The sequence below is a fragment of the Aotus nancymaae genome, unplaced genomic scaffold, assembly GCF_030222135.1.
Source record: "Aotus nancymaae isolate 86718 unplaced genomic scaffold, 86718_ANA_hifiasm-v0.15.2.pri h1tg000016l, whole genome shotgun sequence".
NCBI classification, from domain to species: Eukaryota; Metazoa; Chordata; class Mammalia; order Primates; family Aotidae; genus Aotus; species Aotus nancymaae.
Window position 1 is genome coordinate 76,364,739 of NW_026988428.1, and position 25,017 is coordinate 76,389,755.

At 47.1% G+C, this 25,017-nt stretch overlaps 1 protein-coding gene across 2 annotated transcripts; it reads left to right on the plus strand.

The window, feature by feature from the left end:
• The first annotated feature begins 252 nt into the window (after nucleotides 1-252).
• On the plus strand, nucleotides 253-21,959 carry GPRC5A (G protein-coupled receptor class C group 5 member A). Of its 2 annotated transcripts, XM_012447701.2 has the most exons (5): nucleotides 253-455; nucleotides 658-756; nucleotides 17,200-18,128; nucleotides 20,398-20,456; nucleotides 20,759-21,959. In XM_012447701.2, the coding sequence occupies exons 3-5, from the start codon at nucleotides 17,207-17,209 to the stop codon at nucleotides 20,849-20,851; spliced, it is 1,074 nt and encodes a 357-aa protein (XP_012303124.1). In that variant the 5' UTR covers nucleotides 253-455; nucleotides 658-756; nucleotides 17,200-17,206; the 3' UTR covers nucleotides 20,852-21,959. The 2 variants fall into 2 exon arrangements, with proteins under 2 accessions (XP_012303124.1, XP_064233762.1); XM_064377692.1 differs by lacking the exon at nucleotides 253-455 and having other exon boundaries at nucleotides 551-756.
• The last annotated feature ends 3,058 nt before the right edge of the window (nucleotides 21,960-25,017 follow it).

Sequence of the window (25,017 nt, forward strand, 5' to 3'; positions counted from 1 at the left end):
AGGTGACAGCCGGCGGGGCCCGCGTGGAGTGGGTCTGCTCCGGCTCCCCTCTCTAACCCGCGGCGTGGGACCAGCGCGTGCGCGGGTCCCGGAGGAGTTCGATGCGCTGGGCAGGGCCGGGGTGGTCACCTCCGCCCCGCTTCCAGGGGTGACTGTGCCTCTGACGTCAGACGGCTTCTGGGTCATTCCCTGGCACGGGGACTTTATTTTCATAACAGCATGAAGTGCCGTGGAACTGGAATAGGCGTGTCCTCTCCCCGACCCTCCTCCGCCCCTTGTCCCTCTGCTCACCCCTCGCTCCCTCCCTCCCTCCTGCGAGGGCCGCCTTTATAACTGCTCTGCGCGCGAGGGCGGGATAGCTGCCCGAGGGCTCCCCCAGCAGTGAGGGGCTCGCCTGCTGCCCTCTTGCGCGCGGGAAGCCGCACCAAGTTCACGGCCAAAGCCTAGACACTAGGGTAAGTGAGGCGCCAGGAGCCCAGCGCGCGCGGGCCTCCGGATTTAAATCGCCTGGGGAGAGCGGGGCGTTGGTAGGGGTGGGGTAGGAGAGGAGAGAAATCCTGGTAATGGAATAGAGTTGGCTATGGGAAAAAAATTCCCTAGGAAACGGTTCCTCTAGTTTAACAACTGAGGATTGTTTTTTCTTTGCGGGTTTCCCAGGCTAAGATAGAGTCGGAGAACAAAGAGATAATCAGGGTAATCGTTTCTGCTCGGACACATTCTACAAACTTTGAGTAGGTGGAATCCAGCCAGGCAGAGGTGAGTAGCTCTGGGATTACTCTGAAGGAAAAGAATAGAGGGAGAAATATCTCAAAGGACGCGAAGGGCCTGGGAGTGGAGGGGAAGTGGGAGACAAGTGGCAGGAGCAGGAGGAGGACACGGTGACAGCAGCTTTTTTTTTTTTTTTTTGAGACGGAGTTTTGCTCTTGTTGCTCAGACTGGAGTGCAATGGCATGATCTCGGCTCACCTCAACCTCCGCCTCCCGGGTTCAAGCGATTCTCCTGCTTCAGTCTCCAGAGTAGCTGAGATTACAGGCATGTGCCACCACGCCCGGTTAATTTTGTATTTTTTAGTACAGATGGGATTTCTCCATATTGGCCAGACTGGTCTCGAACTGCCGACCTCAGGTTATCCGCCCGCCGCAGCCTCCCAAAGTGCTGGGATTATAGGTGTGAGCCACCGCGCCCGGCGGACAGCTGCTTCTTTACCCAGATGCTGCAAAGAACCCTTCTGAGTTTGGGGAATTAGATCTAGAAGCCCATCCCTTTTCTCTTGATGTGTGTGGTGGTCAGTTCCACTCTGATGTCCCTTGAGTTGCTCAGGAACACGGGACAAATGGAAGTTGAATGTGCATTAAGAGCTCACCTTCTACCACCAACTCTCAAGATAGGACTTGGAAATAGCTTAGATGCTGTTCAGGATGGTCCCTTAAACATCCACAGGGAAGGCTGGCAAATAGCTTCAAACATTGTGGAAAAGGCTAGCACATAGCTCTTAACATCCATGGGAAAGGCTAGCCAACAGCTGAAACCTATTCAGAATCAAGGAATTTGAAGGACTTTTCATTCCTGACATCTTTCCAGGCTGATTTTCTCCTCAGAGTCTTGTGTAAACAGCACACCTGTTGAAGGATTCGGCCAATCAGCCACTGCCGAGGGTTCATTTCTGAAGGGGAACACTGCAGCCACTTCAGATACAATGTGGGCTAGGGACCGTGGGAGGAGTGAGGGTAGAGGGTGGCACCCACCCTCCAGGTTTCCCTGCCGGTGTCTGCTAGGAGAGGGAAGGAATGAGGGGAAGGAAGGGCTCGGAGAGGTGCCACCTGGGAGACCAGTAGCGTCTCCAAGAGTGTGGCGAGGTGAGTGCTTCGAGGGCAGAATGGAATGAACAGAACCCTTTGGTTTCCTGGGAAGAGTGCTCAACCTTGAGTCAGGACGACTGATTTCTCCTCCCAGCTCCGCCGGAACATGGAACTGTGATCCGTGATCCCGCAAGGGCCTGGGCCTGAGTTCCCTATAGGGGTGTTGTGGAGACACCCAATTTCCTCTCCTGTGTTTAGAGTCTAGCCTCTCTCTATCTGCACACATCACCTTGGGAGTCCTCTTTAGAACCTGCTTTTTTGTATTCTAGTCTTTAATGGTTATTTAAGACAACAGGGTATGAAGAACAATTTTGATGGTGTGATTTTATTCTTCTCATTCTGGGTCCACTGCTAAATAGCTTAATCTGGGGACTAAATAAATATCTGTTAGTACTCTTTTTGAATTTAAGTCCCCAGATTAAGCTGAGGAATTAATATAGTGATATAGTAAACAATAAATGGAATAGTATTTTTGCTTGAGGAGTCTTTGACTTTCCAAGTAGTGCAGGGTGTTTGTTTCTTCTTTGATTGTTATTTTTATTGCACTGTGGTCAAACTATATGGTCTGTACATTTCTTCTTCTTCTTCTTCTTTTTTTTTGAGACAGAGTCTTGCTCTCTTGCTCTGCTGCCCAGGCTGGAGTGCAGTGGCACAGTCTTGGCTAACTGTAACCTCCACCTCCCAAGCTCAAGTGATCCTCCTGCCTCAGCATCCTGGGAGGTTGGGACTACAGGCACCCACCACTACACTTGGCTAATTTTTAAATTTTTTGTAGAGATGGGGTTTCGCAGCGTTGCCTAGACTGGTCTCAAATTCTTGGGCTCCAGCAATCTTCCTGCCTCCACTTCCCAAAGTGCTGGGGTTAAGGGGTAAGCCATCACACCCAGCCTTCAGTAGTTTTTGTTTTATGTATTTTGGTGCTATATTAGTTGGCACATGAAAGTTTACGATGGTTTTGTCTTCAGTGTGGAGCATCCCTAATTATTATAACACAAGCTTTTTGGTCCATATAATACCTTTTTGCTTTAATTACAATTTTGTATGATATTAAAACCTCAACTTCTGCTTATTTTACCTTGAACGACCTATTTAACTTTGTGTCGACACATAACACTTGTTAAACAAGTATCTGTTAGTATTTTTTGAATTTATTTTAATTTCTTTCTATTCTTTTGCTTTTAACTCTTGTGGATCTTTTTTTTTTTTTGAGACGGAGTTTCGCTCTTGATACCCAGGCTGGAGCGCAATGGCGCGATCTCGGCTCACCGCAATCTCCGCCTCCTGGGTTCAGGCAATTCTCCTGCCTCAGCCTCCTGAGTAGCTGGGATTACAGGCACGCGCCACCATGCCCAGCTAATTTTTTGTATTAGTAGAGACGGGGTTTCACCATGTTGACCAGGATGGTCTCGATCTCTTGACCTCGTGATCCACCCGCCTCGGCCTCCCAAAGTGCTGGGATTACAGGCTTGAGCCACCGCGCCCGGCCACTCTTGTGGATCTTTTTGTTTTAGGTTAGGTTCTTCTAGATATGATATAGTCTTTTTTTTCCCCAAAATAAAGCAGTTACCATTTACATTTGTTGTAATAATAATTACTTGTTATTGTCATCTAATTTTAGGCCATATGGTTTGCTCGTCCCATCTCCTCCCACATTAGACAGTATATATCATATTCGTAGATCTGCTAGGCAACTCAGTAGATGGCAACGCGATTCATGGGGCTTCGAAAGATGAGCTTGTAAGGAGAGGTGATTAGTTAAGCTTTGAACTTGTGGGATCCACAAGTTCCTCAAGTATTGGAATAAGATATTTAAATGAAGGGATCTTTGAGAGTTTTAAGATAGTATACTAGCAGAGGACGTCACTTTATTTTCTTATTTTCTGGAAATTTTATTTCTTAGAATTCTGGGCATAAGAGATTTAGAACCATCTGAGTCACGGCACCAAAAAAAAAAAAATATTTAGAAACTTCACTCAAAATATTAAGCTTCATTTTAAAAAAATGATTTCCAGTATTTCATTTTATATTTACATTAATCAAATCTACATGCTTTGTGTAGAAGAAGAGGAAGATGGTAATAATCCCAGGGAACTACCTGGAAGTGCAGAAATCAGGATGAACATTGCAGTTATACTTGTTTTGATCTGTCTGTGATGACTTATTTTCTCTGATTATTACATAGAAACTCAATTCAGTGATGTTATTCAGATGTTATTCATAAGTTATTGCTATGATTAATCACTTTTTTTTTTGAGATGGAGTCTCCCTCTGTCGCCCAGGCTGGAGTGCAATGGCGAGGTCTTGGCTCACTGCAACCTCTGCCTCCTGGGTTCAATGATTCTTCGGCCTCAGCCTCCCAAGTAGCTGGGATTACAGGCACCCGACACCATGCCCAGCAAATTTTGCATTTTTAGTAGAGATGGGGTTTCTCCATGTTGGTCAGGCTGGTCTTGAACTCCTGACCTCAGATGATCTGCCTGCTTCGGACTCCCAAAGTGCTGGGATTACAGGCATGAGCCACCACACCCAGCTGATTAATCACGTTTATGTCATCAGAATTGGGATGGCTACCCAGAATAGGTGATCCTGGAGATTTCCTTGTAGATGCTTTGTATTTATACTAATCCTTTATCAAGGGCAGAGGGATTTCTGTGGGATTTCTCCCTTAGAAGAACTCAGCCTGAGTAGAAATATGAGGATTAGGATCAGCACATATTCATCTTCAAAAAATGTTCCTCCCCATTACTCACACTTGCTAATAAATAACTTGCTTTGGGCAAATATTCAGCACTCAGTCTTAGTCTAAAGCATTTGCTCAGCAACTACTGTGTAGACTATAGAATAGAGGAGATACCAACAAATAGAAGATTTGTCCTATGTTCTTAAGAAGGTCGTTATCTGATAGGCAGCTCAGCACTGATATTAATTTGTAATATATAACACAGATATGGAAAAACTTGAGTGCCAAGAAATATTTAATTGTAAAAACTATGAAGAGATCAACACATTTAGAGTGCAATAGGATTAAGTACAGGTGCGATGGCTCACACCTGTAATCCTAGCACTTTGGGAGGCCGAGGCGGGAGGATCCCTTGAGCCCGGGCATTTGAGACCAGCTTGGCCAATATAGCAAAACCCTGCCTCTACTAAAAATACAAAAAGTAGCCAGGTGTGGTGGTGCACTCTTGTAATCCAAGCTACTCAGGAGGTTGAGACCCAAGAATTGCTTGAACCTGGGAGGCGAGGCTGCAGTGAGCTGAGATTGTGCCATTGCACTCCAGCCCGGGTGACAGAGCAAGACTTTGTCTTAAAAAAAAAAAAAGCTATAGGATTAATAGTAATAATAATAATAATAATTGCCGGGTGCGGTGGCTCATGCCTGTAATCCCAGCATTTTGGGAGGCTGGCTGAGGCGGGCGGATCACGAGGTCAAGAGATTGAGACCATTCTGACCAACGTGATGAAACCCTGACACTACTTAAAATACAAAAATTAGCTGGGCATGGTGGCGCGTGCCTGTAGTCCCAGCTACTGGGGAGGCTGAGGCAGGAGAATTGCTTGAACCCGGGAGGTGGAGGTTGCAGTGATTCAAGATCATGCCGTTGCACTCCAGCCTGGTGACAGAGTGAGACTATGTCTCAAAAACAAAACAAAACAAAAGGCCTGGCTCAGTGGCTAACACCTGTAATCCCAGCACTTTGGAGGCTGAGGTGGGTGGATCACCAGAGGTTGGGAGTTCGAGACCAGCCTGACCAACATGGAGAAACCCCATCTCTACTAAAAATACAAAAATTAGCTGGGTGTGGTGGCGGGCTCCTGTAATCCCAGCTACTCTGGAAGCTGAGGCAGGAGAATTGCTTGAACCCAGGAGTCGGAGGTTGCAGTGAGCCGAGATCACACCACTGTACTCCAGCCTGGGTGACAGAGTGAGACTCCATCTAAAAAAAAAAAAAAAAATTAAAAAACTCATGATAGAAGTTAAATCTTGGGCAAAGTTTTGCAGAAATATGTTAAGCAGATCATAAATAGGAGGGAGAGGATCTTTCTGGTTAGGAGAATAATTCATGCGTTGGGGTAAAGAGCATGAGAAGACCTTAGATGAACCCAAATTCCATAGAGGTGGAGAGGGGAGTTAAGAAGGAAGGAGGAGCGAGGTGGGAGGACCAGTTGGAGAAAGGCCCTTGAAGCTCAAATTGAGGCTGGATCTGTCTGTCATGGAGAAAGGCCCTTGAAGCTCAAATTGAGGCTGGATCTGTCATGACAGACAAAAAGGAGCAAATACAGTTTTTTTTGGTTGAGAACAAGTCTCACTTTGTCACCCAGGCTGGAGCCCAGTGGCGTGATCTCAGCTCACTGCAACCTCCGCCTCCTGCAAGCGATTCTCATGCTTCAGCCTCCTGAGTAGCTGGGACTACAGGTGTGTGCCACCATGCCCAGCTAATTTTTGTATTTTTAGTAGAGATGGTTTCACCATGTTGGCCAGGTTGGTCTCAATCTCTTGACCTTAGGTGATCCACCCGCCTTGGCCTCCCAAAGTGCTGAGATCACAGATATGAGCCACCACGCCCGGCTGATCATTCTTTTTAACCTCTTTTGTGGACTCCTACCTAGCTGAGCTGGTGCTCTGCATGGTTTTCTCCTTGGCTTCCTGTGTGATCTTGTCTCCTCTCAAGGATTCAGATACCACCTCTAGGTGATGACTGCCAGTCTGTGCTTACAGCACAAACCTCTCTTGAGCACCAACCCATATGCCCAAGGTGCAGAGACAGCACAACCCAGTGTCAAGGAGCGTGGCTTTTAAGAGCCATGTAATCTTGGGCGAGTTTTGTAATTTCTCTGTGCCTCATTTCCTCAGCTGTTAAAAGGAGGCATAATAATAGGATTGTTGTGAGGAGTAAATGAAACCACGAATGGCTCGTGCCTGTATCCCAGCACTTTGGGAGACCGAGGCAGGCGGATCACCTGAGCCTCAGGAGTTCAAGCACAGCCTGGGCAACATAGCGAGACGCCACCTCTACAAAAAATACAAAAAGTAGTCAGGTGTGGCGGTGTGCACCTGTCTGTCCCAGCTACTCAGGAGCCTGAGGCAGGAGGATCACCTGAGCCCGGGAAGTCGAAGCTGCTGTGAGCTGTGATTATGCCATTGCATCACTCCAGCCTGGGTGACAGAGAGACCTTGTCTGTCTCAAAAAAAAAAAAAAAAAAAAAAAGAGGGATAAAAAAAGAAAAGAAACCATGTATGGCTCGGAGTACACTCTCAGGAGGACTTGGCTCTTTTGGCTCTTATTATTCCTGGAGCTCCACTTGCAGGTTGCAAATTTATCCAAGACCCAACAAAGCTAAACTTAGCATCTGTCCTTGCAAGCCTGAATTTCTAGGCTGTGGCAATGGTACCACTCAGTTGCCTAAGCCAGAAATCTGGGAGTTAACCTGGGCTTCTCCATTCCCCAAGCCCTGTCTCTTCTACCTTCATAAAAATCTCCTATCATTTCCTGTTCATCTTTCATGCCTCGTCTCCCTGCTCACTTCTCTAAAGCATTAAAAACATTTAAAAAAAACCCCACTAGGTAGAATGGGTCACTGTTTTCCATGCATCCTCAGCATTCCTGGTGTATTCCTCACCCTCTTCATTGTATGTCAGTGTGATAATTATTCCTCCCAAGGGCAGTGGCCACACTTTTATTTTTATTGATTTATTTAATTAATTTTTGGTTGAGAGAGAGAGTCTCACTCTGTTGTCCAGGCTGGAGGGCAGTGGCATGATCGTAGCTCATTGCAGCCTCGAGTTCCTGGGCTCATGCAATCCTCTTGCTTCACCCTCTGGGTAGGTGGATCACAGGTGTGTGCCAGCACACCTGGCTAATTTTTAATTTTTTTTGTACAGCTGGGGGCTCACTTTGCTGCCCAGATTGGTTTCAAACTCCTGGGCTCAAGTGGTCCTCCCATCTCGGCCTCTCAAAGTACTGGGATTATAAGCGTAAGCTACCGCGCCTGGCCAGGGTTGCTTGTTTTGGAGACTTCTCAGCAAGGCAATGCTTGACTATAAGGTGGATTGAATGGAGAGAGCTGGGGTTGGGGGAAAAGCTCTAGCGATGATGACAGTGATTTAGAAATAAAAAGGAGGACTGAATTATGATTGTGACTACTCATAAACAGCTGTTCTTCTGACCATGTGACACTGAACATGTACCTTCCTCTGAGTCAGGTTTCTCACCTATAAAGTGGATTGTAGGAAGTTAAATGAGATAATCGGTGTAAAGTATTATAAATGAGAGAATATGTGTAAAAACATATAATGACGCAGCATAGTGCCTGACTCATAATAGGACTCAGGAGGTGACAGTGGCTGTCATTATTCTTATTCATTATTACATCGTGACTGTTGTTATTACTACTGATTGAATGTAGGAATTCGAGAATAGAGAGAAAATGAAGACGCTTGAAAGTCACACATTTTCAGGGCTGGGCTGGTGTGAAGACACATTTTGATAGAATGAGAGAAATCTCATAGGAAGGAAGACAAAATCAGTTTGTCTTTGCAAAGTTCAGGGTCTCAGGTGATTCATTCTCAGATGCTCTGGGAAAGGCTGCATAGAATCAGCATGGGCAACCTTCCAGGCCTAGGCATAAGCAACTCTAGACACTTTTCCCATCTCTCTGGTTGTGAAGAGGAGTCTCGGGTCAGAAACCCAAGGTGGGAGACTCATCACATGTTGATGTTTGTCCCTGCACAGTGGTCAGTGCTGTGTCAGACAAGGCCACGTCCAGGGTCAGCACTGCTCCAGGAGCCTCTGGCTTTGTCCTTCAGGTGGGCAGTCCCCTGGTGTGCCTCTTCTTCAGGCCCTTCAACCTCACCTCCAGCCCTGGCTTTGAGTTTGGATAGGAGTTTGTGACACATACTCTTAATGACATGAGATGGGGCAAGAATGAGGGTGAGGGGTAGAAAGAAAGAGATCTGGAAGTTGTGTGCATGAAGCTCCCCAGATGGGTGAACAGCGGAGCTGAACATGAGCTCAGACCACCTAGTTCAGCAGTGTGTCCTGCATTTTATAGATGAGAGGAGGCTTTGAGAGGTCAGGTAACTTACGTCCACACAGCCTCTAAGCTGAAACCCCTTCTCCCTAAAGGGGAGGAGGAACAGAGGGCTTGGAGTTGAGCCCAAGAAGTGACCTCCCCCTCCTCCCCTCCTCCTTCTTCCTCTTGTCCTTATTCTTCCTTTGCCTCTCCCTCCCTCCCACTGCTTTTTCTTTCTTTTTTTTTTTTTTCTGAGACAGAGTCTCACTGCCGCCCAGGCTGGGGTGCAGTGGCGTTATCTTGGCTCACTACAACCTCTGCCTCCTGGATTCAAGTGATTCTCATGCATCAGCCTCCCTGAGTAGCTGGGATTACAGGTGTGCACCACCATGCCTGGCTAATTTTTGTGTTTTTAGTAGAGACGGGGTTTCACCATGTTGGCCAGGTTGGTCTCGAACTCCTGACCTCAAGTAATCTGCCCGCCTCGGCTTCCCAAAGTTCTGGGATTGCAGGCGTGAGCCACCGCACCCAGCTCCACTGGTTGATTAAACCTTTCTTTCATACCTAGACTCATTCCAAAAGGGTTTAAGACAGCACCAAGTGATTCCAGGGTCTCAGCTGTGGGCATCCTTGTATTATTGGATGGCTGTGTGTTAACTGTTAGCAGCTGGAAGAAGTGAAGAGGGTCTCATCCTCATCCTCAAAGTCCTTTGTTCATGCCCGAGGCCAGAGGCTACTCATGTTGAAACATTACCATCTTCCTCCGAAGTGCAGGGTTTAGTCACTGAGTACTGGGTGGAGCACATGTCTGGATCCCAGTTAATCCCTCCCTGCTTACCAGAAAAACCTCAGGATCCATGCTCTCCTGGGAGCCACCTGCCGCCAATAAGATAGGAGCAGGGTTCAGACGTGGCTAGGCGCTCCTAATCTCAGACCCAAAGTGCAATTTTTGGCAGCCCGCATGAGAAGGAGGGTGGGAGGAAGGGTGGGTAGAACTAAGGATAGCAGCCTGGGGGCTTGCGAGGAAACCAGGCACAGCCCACCCTACCCTATGTCATGAGCAGCCCGTCCTGCTCATGACTTCCCCTTACCCCACGCACTGGGCACCATTCTCTTGCTGCCTCATCCATTCTGGTTAGGCATTTACTGAGCATCAGGTGCTAGGCAAGTGGCTGGAGAGAGAAAATGTTTAATGACTCAGTCTCTGCCTGCACAGAGCCTTTGAGTCTAGAGGCAGACAGACTTACTGACAGGCTGGATTGTGTAATAAGTGCTACGGAAGGAAAAGCTGAGAGTGAGTGGGAATTTATGAGATGCGTGTCTCATCAGACTTGGGCATAAAAAAAAAGAAAAGAAAAAACCACCCTGGAGGAAAGGACCTTTACGTCAAGTGAAGGGGTGGGGTCCAGTTGGTTTTTTTTTTTTTTTTTTTGAAGACGGAATTTCGCTTTTGTTGCCCAAGCTGGAGTGCAATGGTGCGATCTCAGCTCACTGCAATCTCCGCCTCCCAGAGGTTCAAGTGATTCTCCTGCCTCAGCCTCCTGAGTAGCTTGGATTACAGTTTGTGCGCCACCATGCCTGGCTAATTTTGTATTTTTAGTAGAGATGTGGTTTCTCCATGTTGGTCAGGTTGGTCTTGAACTCCCGACCTCAGGTGATCCGCCCGCCTCGGCCTCCCAAAGTGCTAGGATTACAGGCGTGAGCCACTGTGCCTGGAGGTCTTTATAGGAGCAAGTTCTTTGTTGATGGGACTCTAGATCTCCCTTCCCTTGACTTTGGTTACAAATAACGTCTGAACCACTGCAAGTCTCATTCTCTTTTCTCCTCACTGCTCCAGCCCTTGCTCCTCTCCCAGGCTGTTTCTCTACCTCTGACAGTTCACATTCCCAAACGCTGATCACTTCTCTTGTCCCTCTCAAACGCTGCTTTCTAGAAATCCTTTTCGGTTTTTCAGAAACCTGTCCTTCTCTTCCAGTGTCTTTCCCTTGCCTGGGTCATTCTCTGGGCAACTTGGCACCCTATCAGTGCAGACTTGCTTATTAATAACTCCAGTGAGTTTTATTTTCCTCTGACTAAATTTAAAGTACTCAGAACACTTGTTGAGCAATCCCTATCAGGCTAGGGAAGGGGTAGGGGAGGCCAACAGAGGTGAATTAAGAATGATAATTCCAAACTAATTAGTCATCCAGATTTAAAAAATTTACTAAGAAGGCTTTTTTATAAAAAGACAATTGTGAGAGAATTTGGAAATAGGAATCCTAATTAGATAGTTGATAGTAAAGGATTCTTGTTAGTTATGAAAGTATGGTTAAGAAGGAGTTTTTTTCTTTTAGAGAAACATTCTAGGCTGGACATGGGGGCTCACACCTGTAATCCCAGCACTTTGGGTGGCTGAAGGGCAAGGATCCTTTGAAGTCAGGAGTTCAAGACCAGCCTGGGCAACATAGCAAGACTCCATCTCTACAAAAAATAAAGATTAAAAAATTAGCCAGGTGTGGTGGCATGCACCTATACTTTCAGCTTCTTGGGGGGGCTGAGGTAGGAAGTTACCTTGAGCCCAGGAAGTCAAGGCTCCAGTGAGCCACGATCACACCACTGCACTCCACTGTGGAAGACAGAGCGAGAACCTATCTTGAAAAGAAAAAAAAAATACACGTACTATTTATAGATAAAATTATATGATGTCTGGGACTTGCTTAAACATAGGGAGTGGGGTAGGGAATACAGATGAAGCAAAATTGGCCATACAGTAATAACTTTTGAAATGAAGTGATGGATAGATGAGACACCATTATAAAACTTTCTATAATGACAACATTAGTAAGTTATTTATTTATTTATTTTTATTTATTTATTTTTTTTGGAGATGGAGTTTCGCTCTTGTTACCCAGGCTGGAGTGCAATGGCGCGATCTCGGCTCACCGCAACCTCCGCCTCCTGGGTTCAGGCAATTCTCCTGCCTCAGCCTCCTGAGTAGCTGGGGTTACAGGCACGTGCCACCATGCCCAGCTAATTTTTTTGTATTTTTAGTAGAGACGGAGTTTCACCATGTTGACCAGGATGGTCTCGATCTCTTGACCTCGTGATCCACCCGCCTCGGCCTCCCAAAGTGCTGGGATTACAGGAGTAAGTTATTTTTTTAATTTTTGTTCTTTTTTTTTTAAAATTTTTTTCAAAGATGGGGTTTCACCATATTGGTCAGGCTGGTTTCGAACTCCTGACCTCAGGTGATTCGCCCACCTCAGCCTCCCAAAGTGCTGGGATTACAGGTCTGAGCCACCGTGCCCGGCTTTAATTTTTAATATAAAAAAAAATAGAGACAGGGTCTTGCTCTGTCTCGCAGGCTGAATTGCAGTAATATGATTATAGCTTACTGCAGCCTGAAAATCCTGGGCTCAAGCAATCCTCCTCCCTTAGCCTCGAATAGCTGGGACTACAAGTGTGCACCACCACACCTGGCTACTTTTAAAATTTTAATTTTTCTAGAGACAGTGGTCTTACCATCTTGCCCAGGCTGGTCTTGAATTGGGCTCAAGCAATCAGCCCACTTCAGCCTCCCAAAGTGCTAGGATTAAAGGCATGTGCCACTGCACCTGGCCTAAATGTTTTAAAGGCACTTCAAGAACTGTTTCTCTATCCCTCTTGCATGATTGGGAGGTGGGAGGTGGAGGTGAAATTTGGGGAAATTGGTATTTTCTTTTCTTTTTTTTTTTTTGAGACGGAGTCTTGCTCTGTCACCCAGGCTGGAGTGCAGTGGTGCATCTCAGTTCACTGTAACCTCCGTCTCTCAGGTTCAAGCCATTCTCCTGCCTCAGCCTCTTGATTAGCTTGGTTTACAGGCACATGCCACCACGCCCAGCTAATTTTTATATTTTTAGTAGAGACGGGGTTTCACCATATTGGTCAGGCTGGTCTTGAACTTCTGACCTTGTGATCCGCCTATTTTGGCCTCCCAAAGTGCTGGGATTATAGGCGTGAGCCACTGTGCCCAGCCGTTGTTTTCTCCTCTTCACATCCACTGCCATTGTTCTTGTTTGATCCTGGTCTGTGGGTGCTAGAAGGCCCCTCCTGCACATCTACACAGGAAGAGAAGCCTGTAGGTTCTAGATAGGGGCTCTGCCTTAACGCCTGTCTGTTCAGTACCAGAACGGTCCTTGAGGCAAACACCTCATCAATCTCTGTCAAGATTTAGAGTCATCAGGTTCAAAGTCCTTCATTAACGATCAGGTAATTATGATAACAACTACCTGTCCACAAACAGCAATACCTTGATGGGTGGGGAAGGAGCAATTGGCAGGGAGGGGCAGGGAGAGTGAGAGAATAAAGGGAAGAGGGAAATACCTTTCCTGTGAGACCACGCCTGGTGATTAATCTGCCCCCGAGGTGTGGAGAGAGGAAATGAAGTGCCCAGGGCCTGGGTTCCTTTCCCAAAGCCCTTGAATGAGACAGGGTCTTCCTCTTCCACATTCATACTGTAGCCTGGGAAAGCCCTCATACCTCCCCTTACTCATGTCAAAGAGGGACATTTGTAGGCAAGGAGGATCAGACTTGGGTGCTTGGATTGCAGGGGCTGCCTATATCTGAACCTCATTTGCCTTTTTCTTCCTGTTTCTCATTCTGCACTGCCCTGCAGAGGTGAAGCATAACCCATTCTTTGTGCTCTGCTTGTGATAGGAGATGGCTGTGGTGTAGACTCCAGGAGGGCAGAGTGTGCAGGTGACAGATCCACTGTGGGGAAGGCGGTGGGAGGCCCATGGCCATAGTGACAGGTGCCATCCATCTCTCTCTTCTACTGTAGTAGGGAATGTGTCTGCTTCCCCCTTTACCATTGAGTGCCTAAAGCAGTGAGCAGCACATAGTGATGCTTGGTAAATATTTGTTGAATGAATGACTATATAAAATAAAGTTGGCCAGGCACGGTGCCTCACGCCTGTAATCCCAGCACTTTGGGAGGCTGAGGAGGGTGGATCATGAGGTCAGGAGTTCAAGACCAGCCTAGCCAACATGGTGAAACCCCATCTCTACTAATAATACAAAAAAAAAAATATTAGCTGGACATGGTGGTGCATGCCTATAATCCCTGCTACTCAGGAGGCTGAGGCAGGAGAATTGCTTGGACTCAGGAGGTGGAGGTTGCAGTGAGCCGAGATTGAGCCACTGCACTCCAGCACGGGATACAGAGTGAGACTCCATCTCCCCCACCAATAAATAAATAAATATATAAATAAATAAAGCTAAGCTTGGAGAGGCAAACTTTATTAAAATTCAGGAAAATTGATTTAAGCTATATCTGGTCTCACCTTAAACACTACACTATTACTATAAGCTATATCCGGTGTCATTTTAACACACTACACTAACACTATAATATTGTGATTATATAGTCACATGATATTCATACACATCATAAATATGTATGCTTATGTATAGCATATATATATATTACATATATATATATATATATACATGTATACAATCTTTTCCTACTTGCTATATGAATTAAATAATTTTGGTAAGATGACTATCTCTTCTAACAGAAAAAATAATTTTGTGTATTTTTTTTTTGAGATGGAGTCTTGCTCTGTCTCCCAGGCTGGAGTGCAGTGGCATAATCTCTGCTCACTGCACCTCTGCTTCGTGGGTTCAAGCAATTCTCCTGCCTCAGCCTCCCGAGTAGCTGGGATTACAGGAGCACACCGCCACACCTAATTTTTATATTTTTAGTAGAGATGGGGTTTCGCCATGTTGGTTGGGCTGGTCTCAAACTCCTGACCTCAGGGGATCCGCCCGCCTCGACCTCCAAGAAGATTGCTTTTTCCAAGCTGTTTTTTCTGCTCTGAGGAAACAGGCAGAATTCAGCGGATGCTTTGCACCTTTTCCTGCTTCCCAACCCCAGTCCTTCCTCTTGTTTTGGATTTCTTGCTGCATCATCTCTGTCCCTCTTTAGGGCTAGAGGTGACCTCTGGGAGCCTTCCCTTCCTCTAACTCTGGCCTCTTTCCTGCCACACTGTGGTTCTCTTCTAGTCCATTCAAAACTTTTTACTGCCATGTGAACAATCCCACTGGGAAACGAAAAACTCAAGAAAAAAAATTCCATGCCCGAAAAGCATGGAACACAACAAAAAGAATAGTGTAGAAGACACTTAAATAAGCCTTAAAATAAGTGGAATGAAACTGTTGAGAAACTGGACTAGCCCTTCCCTTCCTTCTTTAAAAAAATAAAGAAGAGAAACTGGACTGTCGCTACGTCTAGCCCTGTCGAATCTCAACATCTTGTTCCACGTTGACTTTGAAAATGCCGTGTGTTTTGAGGAAATGGGGACATTCCTTTCTCTTTTCCAGTTTCCCAATTTATCTTCCCACTTGTGCCCTGAATCCTGAGGATTTAGATTTCCTAGGGATACAGGCAAAGAACTGGGTCTAAAATTCACACGGAGGTTGTAGGAGCAGAGAAAGAAGCCTTTCTCCTGACAGATTAAGGACAGATATGTGGGAAGTAAACTGTTATACAGCCGGTGGATTCCTGATTATCCGAATGAGTAATAATCCACTCGCTTTGTGGAGGGTCCATCACCTGGGATCTCGTATCCTCCTGGCGCTCAACTAGGAGAGTGGAACCAGGGTCATAAAGAGGCATCTGTGAGGGGAGGGGTAGGGAGAGAGAAAAAGAGGGAGAGAAGGATATCTCAGATCACGTTTTAAGGGCAACCTGAGAGGAGGCACCTAGAGTACTTGAGAGCCTGGGTCCTGGCGCCAGACACCCTGGATTCAGATCCTGGCTTTACCATTTCCTGGTTGTATGATGTTGGGCATGTAACTTGACTTCTCTCTGCCTCAGTTTTCTCATCTGTAAAATAGGGATAATAATTTTACCTCATAGGGTTGCGATGAAATTAACGTAAGTAACGTATACATAAAGTGATTAGAAGTAAAAATTCAAGGCTGGGCGGGGTGACTCACACCTGTAATCCCAGCACTTTGAGAGGCTGAGGCAGGAAGATCCCTTGAGCCCAGGAATTTGAGACCAGCCTGGGCAACGTGGTGAAACTCCATCTCTACAAAAAAAATAAAAATTAGCCAGGTGTGGTGGCGAAGGCCTATAGTCCCAGCTACTCAGGAGGCTGAGGTGGGGGGAGAATGACTTGAGCCTGGGAGGTGTCAGTTGCAGTGAGTCGAGATCGTGCCACTCCAGCCTGGGTGACAGAGTGAGACTCTGTCCCTCTTCCCCAAAAAGAAGTAAAAATTGGAGCCATACTAAAAATGAACATGTTAGCTATGAAGATTGCTTTTTGTTGGATTACCTGCTGTTTATGTGCCATCCAGGACTTTCTTCTTTACAGTAGCCAATTTCCAGCCGGTTATGACAGGCAAGATGCCTTCCACCACTTTTCGGAATTAGTGGAGCCATCTTTACAAATCTTAAGGAGCGGGGCAGAATCATTCTAATATGAGACCAGAGAGCCAAGGAAGAGGACCCAGCCACGGGCTCAGAAGGGAAAAATCTTCTGTGGGAAAATCTACCATCCAGATAACTCCTCTCATCCATGAGAGAATAGGATGCTTACAAATGATAACTGGATCAGGCCCAAAGATAGAGGCTGCTAAATTATGATTAAAGTGTTAACTTCAAGCTTAGATAGTTCTGTGTTCACTAGTTGCTAAGAAAACACTAGCAAAAAAATATCAGGCACCCTGGCAGGTTACTTGTAATATGTACATATATGTATTTCAAGAGACAGCGTCTTGCTCTGTTGCCCAGGCTGGGGTGCAGTGATGTGATCATAGCTCACTGATCCTTGAACTCCTGGGCTTAAGCGATCTTCCCGCCTCAGACTTTTGAGTAGCTGGGACTACAGGTGTGTGCCACCATGCCTGGCTAATTTTTTTTTATATGAAGATGGAGTCTTGCTATGTTGTCCAGTCTGGTCTCAAACTTCTGAGAACAAATGATCCTCCTGCCTCGGCCTCCCAAAGTGCTGGGATTATAGGCATGAGCCAACATGCCCAGTCCTGTGAAATTTTTTGCAATTAGGCTCCAAAATACCTCTTCAGAGTGTTAGGTTCTCTAGCTTTAAGGTAAATATTAATATAGTTAATTCTGGGGGAAGGGACATATGAGATTTCTTCCTGTTCTTCATCAGGTTTTAGAATTTACTAAGGGAGGTAGGGGACAGTTAGTAGCTTTACTTAGTGTAGTAAGCTCAAAGGCAAAACTCTGGCGAAACATGCAAAACTGGTTTCCTAATCCTTTTTTAGTCTTCTGTGTCTAAGGACTGCGTCAGGAGATTCACCACCTTCTCCCCACCCCAACATTGCTTTTCTGCAGGTCCAGAATGTCTGCAACAGCCCCTGATGGTTGCCGCAACAGCCTGGACTCCAGGTACTACAGACTCTGTGATAAGGCTGAAGCCTGGGGCATCGTCCTGGAAACAGTGGCTGCAGCCGGGGTTGTGACCTCGGTGGCCTTCATGCTTGCTCTCCTGATCCTCATTGGCAAGGTGCAGGACTCCAACAAGCGAAAGATGCTCCCTACTCAGTTTCTCTTCCTCCTGGGTGTGTTGGGCGTCTTTGGCCTCACCTTTGCCTTCATCATCAGACTGGACGGGAGCACGGGGCCCACACGCTTCTTCCTCTTTGGGATCCTCTTTTCCATCTGCTTCTCGTGCCTCCTAGCCCATGCTCTCAATCTGACCAAGCTCGTCCGTGGGAGGAGGCCCCTCTCCCTGCTGGTGATTCTGGGTCTGGCCGTGGGCTTCAGCCTGGTCCAGGATGTCATCGCTATTGAATACGTTGTCCTGACCATGAACAGGACCAACGTCAATGTCTTTTCTGAGCTTTCCGCTCCTTATCGCAATGAAGACTTTGTCCTCCTGCTCATCTACGTCCTCTTCTTGATGGCGCTGACCTTCCTCACGTCCTCCTTCACCTTCTGTGGTTCCTTCGCGGGCTGGAAGAGACATGGGGCCCACATCTCCCTCACCATGCTCCTCTCCGTGGGCATCTGGGTGGCCTGGATCACTCTGCTCCTGCTTCCTGACTTTGACCGCCGGTGGGATGACACCATCCTCAGCTCTGCCTTGGCTGCCAATGGCTGGGTGTTCCTGTTGGCTTATGTCAGTCCCGAGTTCTGCGTGCTCACAAAGCAACGAAACCCCATGGATTACCCTGTTGATGATGCTTTCTGTAAACCTCAACTCATGAAGAAGAGCTATGGTGTGGAGAACAGAGCCTATTCTCAAGAGGAAATCACTCGAGGTATGGACACAGCCTGGCTGGGCAGAGAATCCCTTGTAGAAAGGTGGGGGAGAATCACAGGATATTATAACTGGAAGGAACGTGCAAAATTTTCCAGATTATACCCTTGATAGAATAGATGAAGTTCCCTAAGGCTCAGTTCTTGCTTAAAATCATCCAACCTGTTAGAGACAAGTAGAACCAGAAGCAGGTCTCTGGAGTCTTGACTGAGTACTCTGTACACTTGGTGTAGGCAGGGGAGAGCCCTCCTCACCTCCCCCTTCTTGTGATATGATTTCCAGTGGGTCAGAACACCTCAGAGGTTTCTGTGCATCAAAATAAGATGGAGCAAAGAAATGGAAAAGGGATAATGAGGCAAATTCCCAGTAATAAGTAGGTGAGGTTGTGTTTTTTGCAAAAGAGAACGAGACATTCCTTCCAGAAATATGTAGATTGCAGTGCCTAAAACCAAGCCATGATTTCCTGCACTGATCACAGAGCAGAGGAAGGAGAAAGCCCTTTTATCACAAACCAGCAGGAAATCTCCATCAAAGCAGTAAGGATTCTGGTTTAGTGCGAAGAACCACATTTTTTTTTGTGTGTGTTTCTGGGCCCATGGGAAGGAACAGATCATATTGGACATACAAGAATCAAATGATTCAGGCCAGGCACGGTGGCTTAGGCCTGCAATCCCAGCACTCTGGGAGGCTGCAGAGGGAGGATTGCTTAAGCCCAGAAGTTTGAGACCATTGGGCAAAATAACAGAAAAAAAAAAAAAAAGAATCAAATGATTTTGCTCTTGTCTGAAGTTGTGAGAAGCCAGGTATTGATTTCATAAGCAAAAGAGTCTAAACTGATGGCCAGAAAGTGCCCCTGCTCGTAGGGACCTATTCACTGGTCTCCAGGATTTATACTGACCTTTAAGTCTAATCACAGGAGGTGGGTGGTTTGAAGACAGGAATGAGGAACCTTCAAGCCTATGTTTTTAGCTCCAGCTAAAAATAGGTCTTTCCTCTGCTCTTAAGCCTGAGGTGGAAACTTCCTGGTGCTTCTCACCGTAGCTGTGGTCTCTGTCTAGGGCCCTTGGAAGTCTGAAGGGAGGGGGTGGAGGGGTGGAGGGGAGGAGGGGAGGAGAGGAGGAGGGGAGGAGGGGGTATTTTACCACGCAGTCCCTCCTGTCCGTTCCTATGGCTTCATGCTGTCACCTCACTCCTGGACTCTCTATTCTCATTCACTGACGAGTCTTCCTTCCTGCGTTTATTTTATGGGCCACTGTCAGCTTTCTCCCTTTAAATACGGCTCTGGCCTCCATGCTTTGCTGCTTACTTTCCTCCCTGGCTCCCCCCGATGCATCCCATCTCATCAAATCCTTCCTGAGCCCTGCCGCAGTTGGAACCAACGACCCCTGAAGCTTCACTCTCAGTCCAGACGAGCCAAGTCACGGTGCTTTCCTGCCTGTGCCTGAGCTCCAGGTGTGTCCTCTGCCTGGCGTGGCCATCTCCCTCTTCTGCCCTTCTCCAGGGTCCGGCATTCCCCAGCCTCCCCCAGTAATCGCTCCGCCCTGTGCATCCGTAGGACTTTGAATTGCTCTTATCAGGGTCTGTCTTATTGCATCGTTATTTATGTACCTGTCCTATGTTCCTTACGCTCCAGCGTCAGCTGCAAGGAGGGATCATTCTGGTTAATCTTTGGGTGTTTAACAATCTCTTACATAAAGATGTTTAAGTGTTTGTTCAGCAAATTGGGCAGGGAAATTTGATGGGAAATAAATGAATTCTTTGAATTGCATTCTTGATAATTGCATGTGTTTATCCTTCTGTTCCCAAGCCTCTGATTTTCTCCCAATACACAGAAAACAGTTGCTCATCAATCCTGCCTCTTCCCAAAGAAAATGATACAAATATATACATATTTTCCTTGTCAGGCAGTTAAGGAAATAGGTAAATCCCCAGTGAGATTCACTCTAGGTACACCTCTGGCCAGATGTATATCTGAAAAGACTGGTTTCTATGACTTTTCAAATGTGCTTTTGAAGTGGTCCTAGGATGAGGTGGGGCTCTGGTGAAGTTCTGAAAAGTCATCGTAGTTATTCATTCATTCAACCAATATTGTGTTTGCTTTGTGCCTGGTCCTAGGCTTGAGGACCTAGTCTCTCCCTCCAAGAAACTTAAGGTTTGCTGGAGAGACAGGCAATTAAATGGGCAAGATGTCACACTGTGCTAAGTGATACAACGGGGTGAACGTAGGTGGGGGCCCCAGTGCTGTAATTTCTTCTCTCCCTCTGTTTCAGGTTTTGAAGAGACAGGGGACACACTCTATGCCCCCTATGCCACACATTTTCAGCTGCAGGTAATTGATGTTTTTCTCCTTCATCAATGGCATTAGTACCTCAGGAACACTAATCCTTTGGAAACAGATGATGTTACCATTCTGATGATCCCTAGATGGCCACCTGAAGGAATGATGGGTCTTCTTTCCTATAATCAGCCTCATGGGGTTAGGGGGGCAAGAGTGAGTGCTTGGCATAGAGAGGACTTGGGGGTGGGGGCGTTGGGAGAAGGGGAAGAGAATGACACTCCTGCCCAGACTGGAGATCTGTTGAAATGGCTGGGAACTGCAGTGGGTTTTACGGTATGGTTTTTCCTTTTCAGAGTCGGCCTCCCCAAAAGGAATTCTCCATCCCACGGGCCCACACTCGGTCGAGCCCTTACAATGACTATGAAGGAAGGAAAGAGGGCAGCTAACTCTGTCCTGAAGAGTAGGACGAACGCAGTCAGGCGGCAGGCCCAGCGGGAGCTCAAAGAGATGTGGGCGAAATCTTGAGTCTTCTGAGAAAACTGTACAAAACGCTACAGAACAGCTTGCCTCCCTCCCAGCCTCAACCACGATTCTTCCATGCTGGGGTGATGTGCGCTAGTAAGACTCCAGTTCCTAGCGGCGCTGTAGTTTTTTTTTTTTTTTTTTGTCTCATCCTTAGGATACTTCTTTTAATTGGGAGTCTCAGGCAACTCAAGTTTAGACCCTTACTTTTTGTTTGTTTTTTGAAACAGGCTCTGGCTCTGTCACGCAGGCTGGAGTGCAGTGGTGCCATCACAGCCCGCTGCAGCCTTGACCTCCTGTGCTCAAGCAATCCTCCCATCTCTGCCTCCCAAAGTGCTGGGAATACAGGCGTGAGCCACAGCTCCCAGCCTAGCCCCTTACTCTTGCTGTTACTTTCCATGCACCAAAGGTCTGGTCATCTGAGTGCACACGGGCTCACGTGCCTCTAACTTACAGTGGGTTTTGTGAGGATTGCTTGGCCCGGAGCAGACCTGCACATCTGAGCAAGAACAGCAAAGGCCTCTCTCAGCCCACTGGCCTGAATCTACACTGGAAGCCAACTTGCTAGCACCCCCACTCCCCAACCCTTTTTGCCTGGGTAGGAGAGGCTAAAGATCACCCTAAATTTACTCACCTCTGATGCTGCTTCATGTCGGGCCTCAGCAGCTCCCCAGCACCAATTCACAGGTCACCCCTCTCTATTTGCACCGTCCCCAAACTCACTGTCAACTCCAAGACCTAATCTCCCCGTACGCCCTGCCAGGAGTTCTTCTTTCAGACCTCACCAGCACGGGCCCAGCTGCTCCTTGTCAGGAGAATTTGCAGATGAGTCTCACTCTAAACTCCTGGCGCTGATTCTTCTCCCAGCTCCTTGCACCCCAGCCTCTGTAAACAGATTTACTGTATTCACGGCTGCATTCTGGAACTGGGCATGGTCTCCTAAAGGAGGAGTGTTCATTGTGTAATAAGTTATTCACCTGGATATGCAATAAAGTTGTGCTGGCCACTCTTTCTTGGGGGCGGCAGCAGTTACCAGCAGTGGGCATTAGATGCTGGGGGAGAGGACACGGGCTGCCCCATGGGCTTCATTTTGGAGCTGAAGTTCAAGGTTCACTTCCTTTGTGTTTGTACTTGACCCCTCTCCATGTGTCTTTCCTTCTGCTGCCTCTAAAACAAGTGCGTTTCCCCTAATTTTTGAGGCCGTCAATGATGAGAGAGCCAGGATCATCACGGGGCCTGAGGCTTCACTCCAGGAAGGCAGAGGAGTGGCAACCTCGGAAGGGGGTTTGGCAGCCCAGGAAAGGCAGGGAGGAGACCTCAAAGCCAGTTTCATGTTTCACCCAAGGTCTAGTCGTGGAAGAGGACAAATCCACATCCCCTATTTGACAGAATTAGTTCACAAATGTCTCAGCAAAGACGTGATACCTAACCACGCTAACTGACTTAATCCAAGAAACAGCTCTATAGGGCAGAGCAATGGGAAATCTCTCTTTGGTTATGGAAAAAAAAAAATCCCTCCATGTAGAAACAGAATGACACGTAAAAATGTGTAGCTAAGTCAGGGAGTTGCCTCCTAAGAGCCTGATACTCTGCTTCTCATCAAAAGGAACAACCAGAGTGGGACAGTGGCGAGGGCGGCGGAGGTGAACGGATCATGTGCTGAGTTAGGGATCTTCATATGCCACAGAGGTTTGGTTGGTAGGTTTTGCACTAAGATTAGCCAAGCTTTGTACCAAAAAGGGGAAAGGACACATAGTGACACAGATTCTCCGGTCTTTCCCAGGAGGTGTGACCTAATGAGGTTTGTTGTGAGAAGAAAGTAATGTGGTTTCATGTATGTTATCTGTCACAGGTGAGGGACTCAAGAAATGCATATTCTCTCCCCTTCTTTTCTTTCTTTCTTTTCTTTTTTTTTTTTTTTTTTGAGATAGAGTCTTGCTCTGTCGCCCAGGCTGGAGTGCAGTGGCGCGATCTCAGTTCACTGCAACCTCCGCCTCCTGGGTTCAAGCAATTCTCCTGCCTCATCTTCCTGAGTAGCTGGGATTACAGGCATGTGCCACCACGCCCGGCTAATTTTTGTATTTTTAATAGAGACGAGGTTTTACCAAGTTAGCCAGGCTGGTCTGGAACATCTGACCTCAAGTGATCTGCCCGCCTTGGCCTCCCAAAGTGCTGGGATTACAGGCGGGAACCACCATGCCCTGCTTCCCTTCCCTCTTTTCTTTCCTTCTCTGGTCTTCATCCTACCAACCAAGCAACAGGGGAGGAGTGAAAGATAAAATCACAAAATTCTCTGGATCGGCTTTCTTTTTTAGTTTTTTTTGAGACAGGGTCTAGCTCTGTGGCCCAGGCTGGGGTGCAGTGGTACAATCACAGCTCCCTGCAGCCTCAATCTCCTATGCGTGAGTGTCCTCTCACCTCAGTCTCTTGAGTAGCTGGGATCACAGACATGTACCACCACACTCGGCTAATTTTATTTTTTCAGAGATCATGTGTGGTTTAATTGTGGGAGGGCAAGGAGCACAGGGTGTCAAGAACAGCATTTTCACCAAATTTGTGTAAAAATGAAACAGGATCTACGCATGGGTCTTCACACGGATAGTCAAAGTAAGTTTTAAAATCTGAGCAGTAATTTGAATCACTTCTTGAAAAACAAACACAAAAAATGTATTTTTTGTAGAGATGAGGGTCTTGCTATATTGCCCAGGCTGGTCTTGAACTCAAGAGATTCTCCTGCCTCAGCCTCCCACAAGTGCTGGGATTACAGGTGTGAGATAAAGTGCCTGGCCTTTCTTTTTAGGGAAGAGGATCTGTGGGAGCTTTTATCCCCATGGCTGCCTTCCTCAATCAACCTCTTCCAAAGTCAGGGAGGATCCAGAAATGGCATGATCTCTGGACCCCCGCCTTTTTTTTTCAACCTTCCCCTTTTTTTTTTTGAGACAGAGTCTTGCTCTGTTGCTCAGGTTGGAGTGCAGTGGTGTGATCTTGGCTTACTGCAACCTCTGCCTCCAGGGCTGAAGCGATTCTTCTGCCTCAGCCTCCTGAGTAGCTAGGAGTACAGATGTGCGCCACCATGCCCAGCTAATTTTTGTATTTTTAGTAGAGATGGGGTTTTACCATGTTGGCCAGGCCGGTCTTGAACCTGACCTTGTAATCCACCAGACTTGGCCTCCCAAAGTGCTGGGATTACAGGCATGAGCCACCATGCCTGGCCCTGTTGTTTCCCTTCTAAAAAAACACAGTGGTCTCTGGAGTCTGCACAAGCAGGCCAGCTCTGCACTGAATGCCTGTTCTTGCCAGGTGGCAGAAGGGTGCTGTTCATTTGAGCAGTACCTGTCACCCCTTCTCCCCCTGCTGTGGCTGTTAACTCATCTTCAGGTCACACACCTTCTGCACATGAATAAACTCTTTTTAAAAATTATTATTGCCTGGTGCGGTGGCTCATGCCTGTAATCCCAGCGCTTTGGGAGGCCGAGGTGGGTGGATCATGAGGTCAGGAGTTTGAGACCAGCCTGGCCAGTATGGTGAAACCCCTTCTCTACTAAAAATACAAAAAGCTGGGTGCGGTGGCAGGCACCTGTAATCCCAGCTACTTGGGAGGCTGAGGCAGAAGAATCGCTTGAACTTGGGAGGTGGAGGTTGCAGTGAGCTGAGACCATGCCATTGCACTCCAGCCTGGCGACAGAGCAAGACTCTATCTCAAAAAAAAAAAAAAAAAAATTACTATTTTTTTTTTTACTCCTTCTTTTCTTTGGAGAGGGTACCACAGGTTAGCTCTTCTGTTTAATACGGACCTCTCAGGGCCTGGAGGCTTTGGCATCTGAGAATCATACTGGCGAAGAAGATTCCGAAGCTGTTCTCTATAAACGTCTCCATCTCCACCTGGGCTGAAATGGAATGTGCAAATGTAGCCCAGCCTGGTCCTTGGGTGTTGTCAGTTGATTGATAGCTGGGAGCCAAAGTGGCATCTCCTTTGACCTAAACGGGTGATGATGAAATAAAACTCAACAGTCTTTCTCTCACCTTTCATTGTCAGTTGCGAAATAGACCCTGTCTCTGCCTCTCATTTTAGGCGGAGGCTGTCCAAGGC

Excerpts from the sequence above, each read along its gene's own strand:
- GPRC5A (XM_012447701.2), top strand. The coding sequence starts at position 17,207 with ATGTCTGCAACAGCCCCTGATGGTTGCCGCAACAGCCTGGACTCCAGG. Across the intron at positions 18,129-20,397 it reads TCAAGAGGAAATCACTCGAG|GTTTTGAAGAGACAGGGGAC; the intron begins GTATGGACACAG and ends CCTCTGTTTCAG. Across the intron at positions 20,457-20,758 it reads CCACACATTTTCAGCTGCAG|AGTCGGCCTCCCCAAAAGGA; the intron begins GTAATTGATGTT and ends TTTCCTTTTCAG.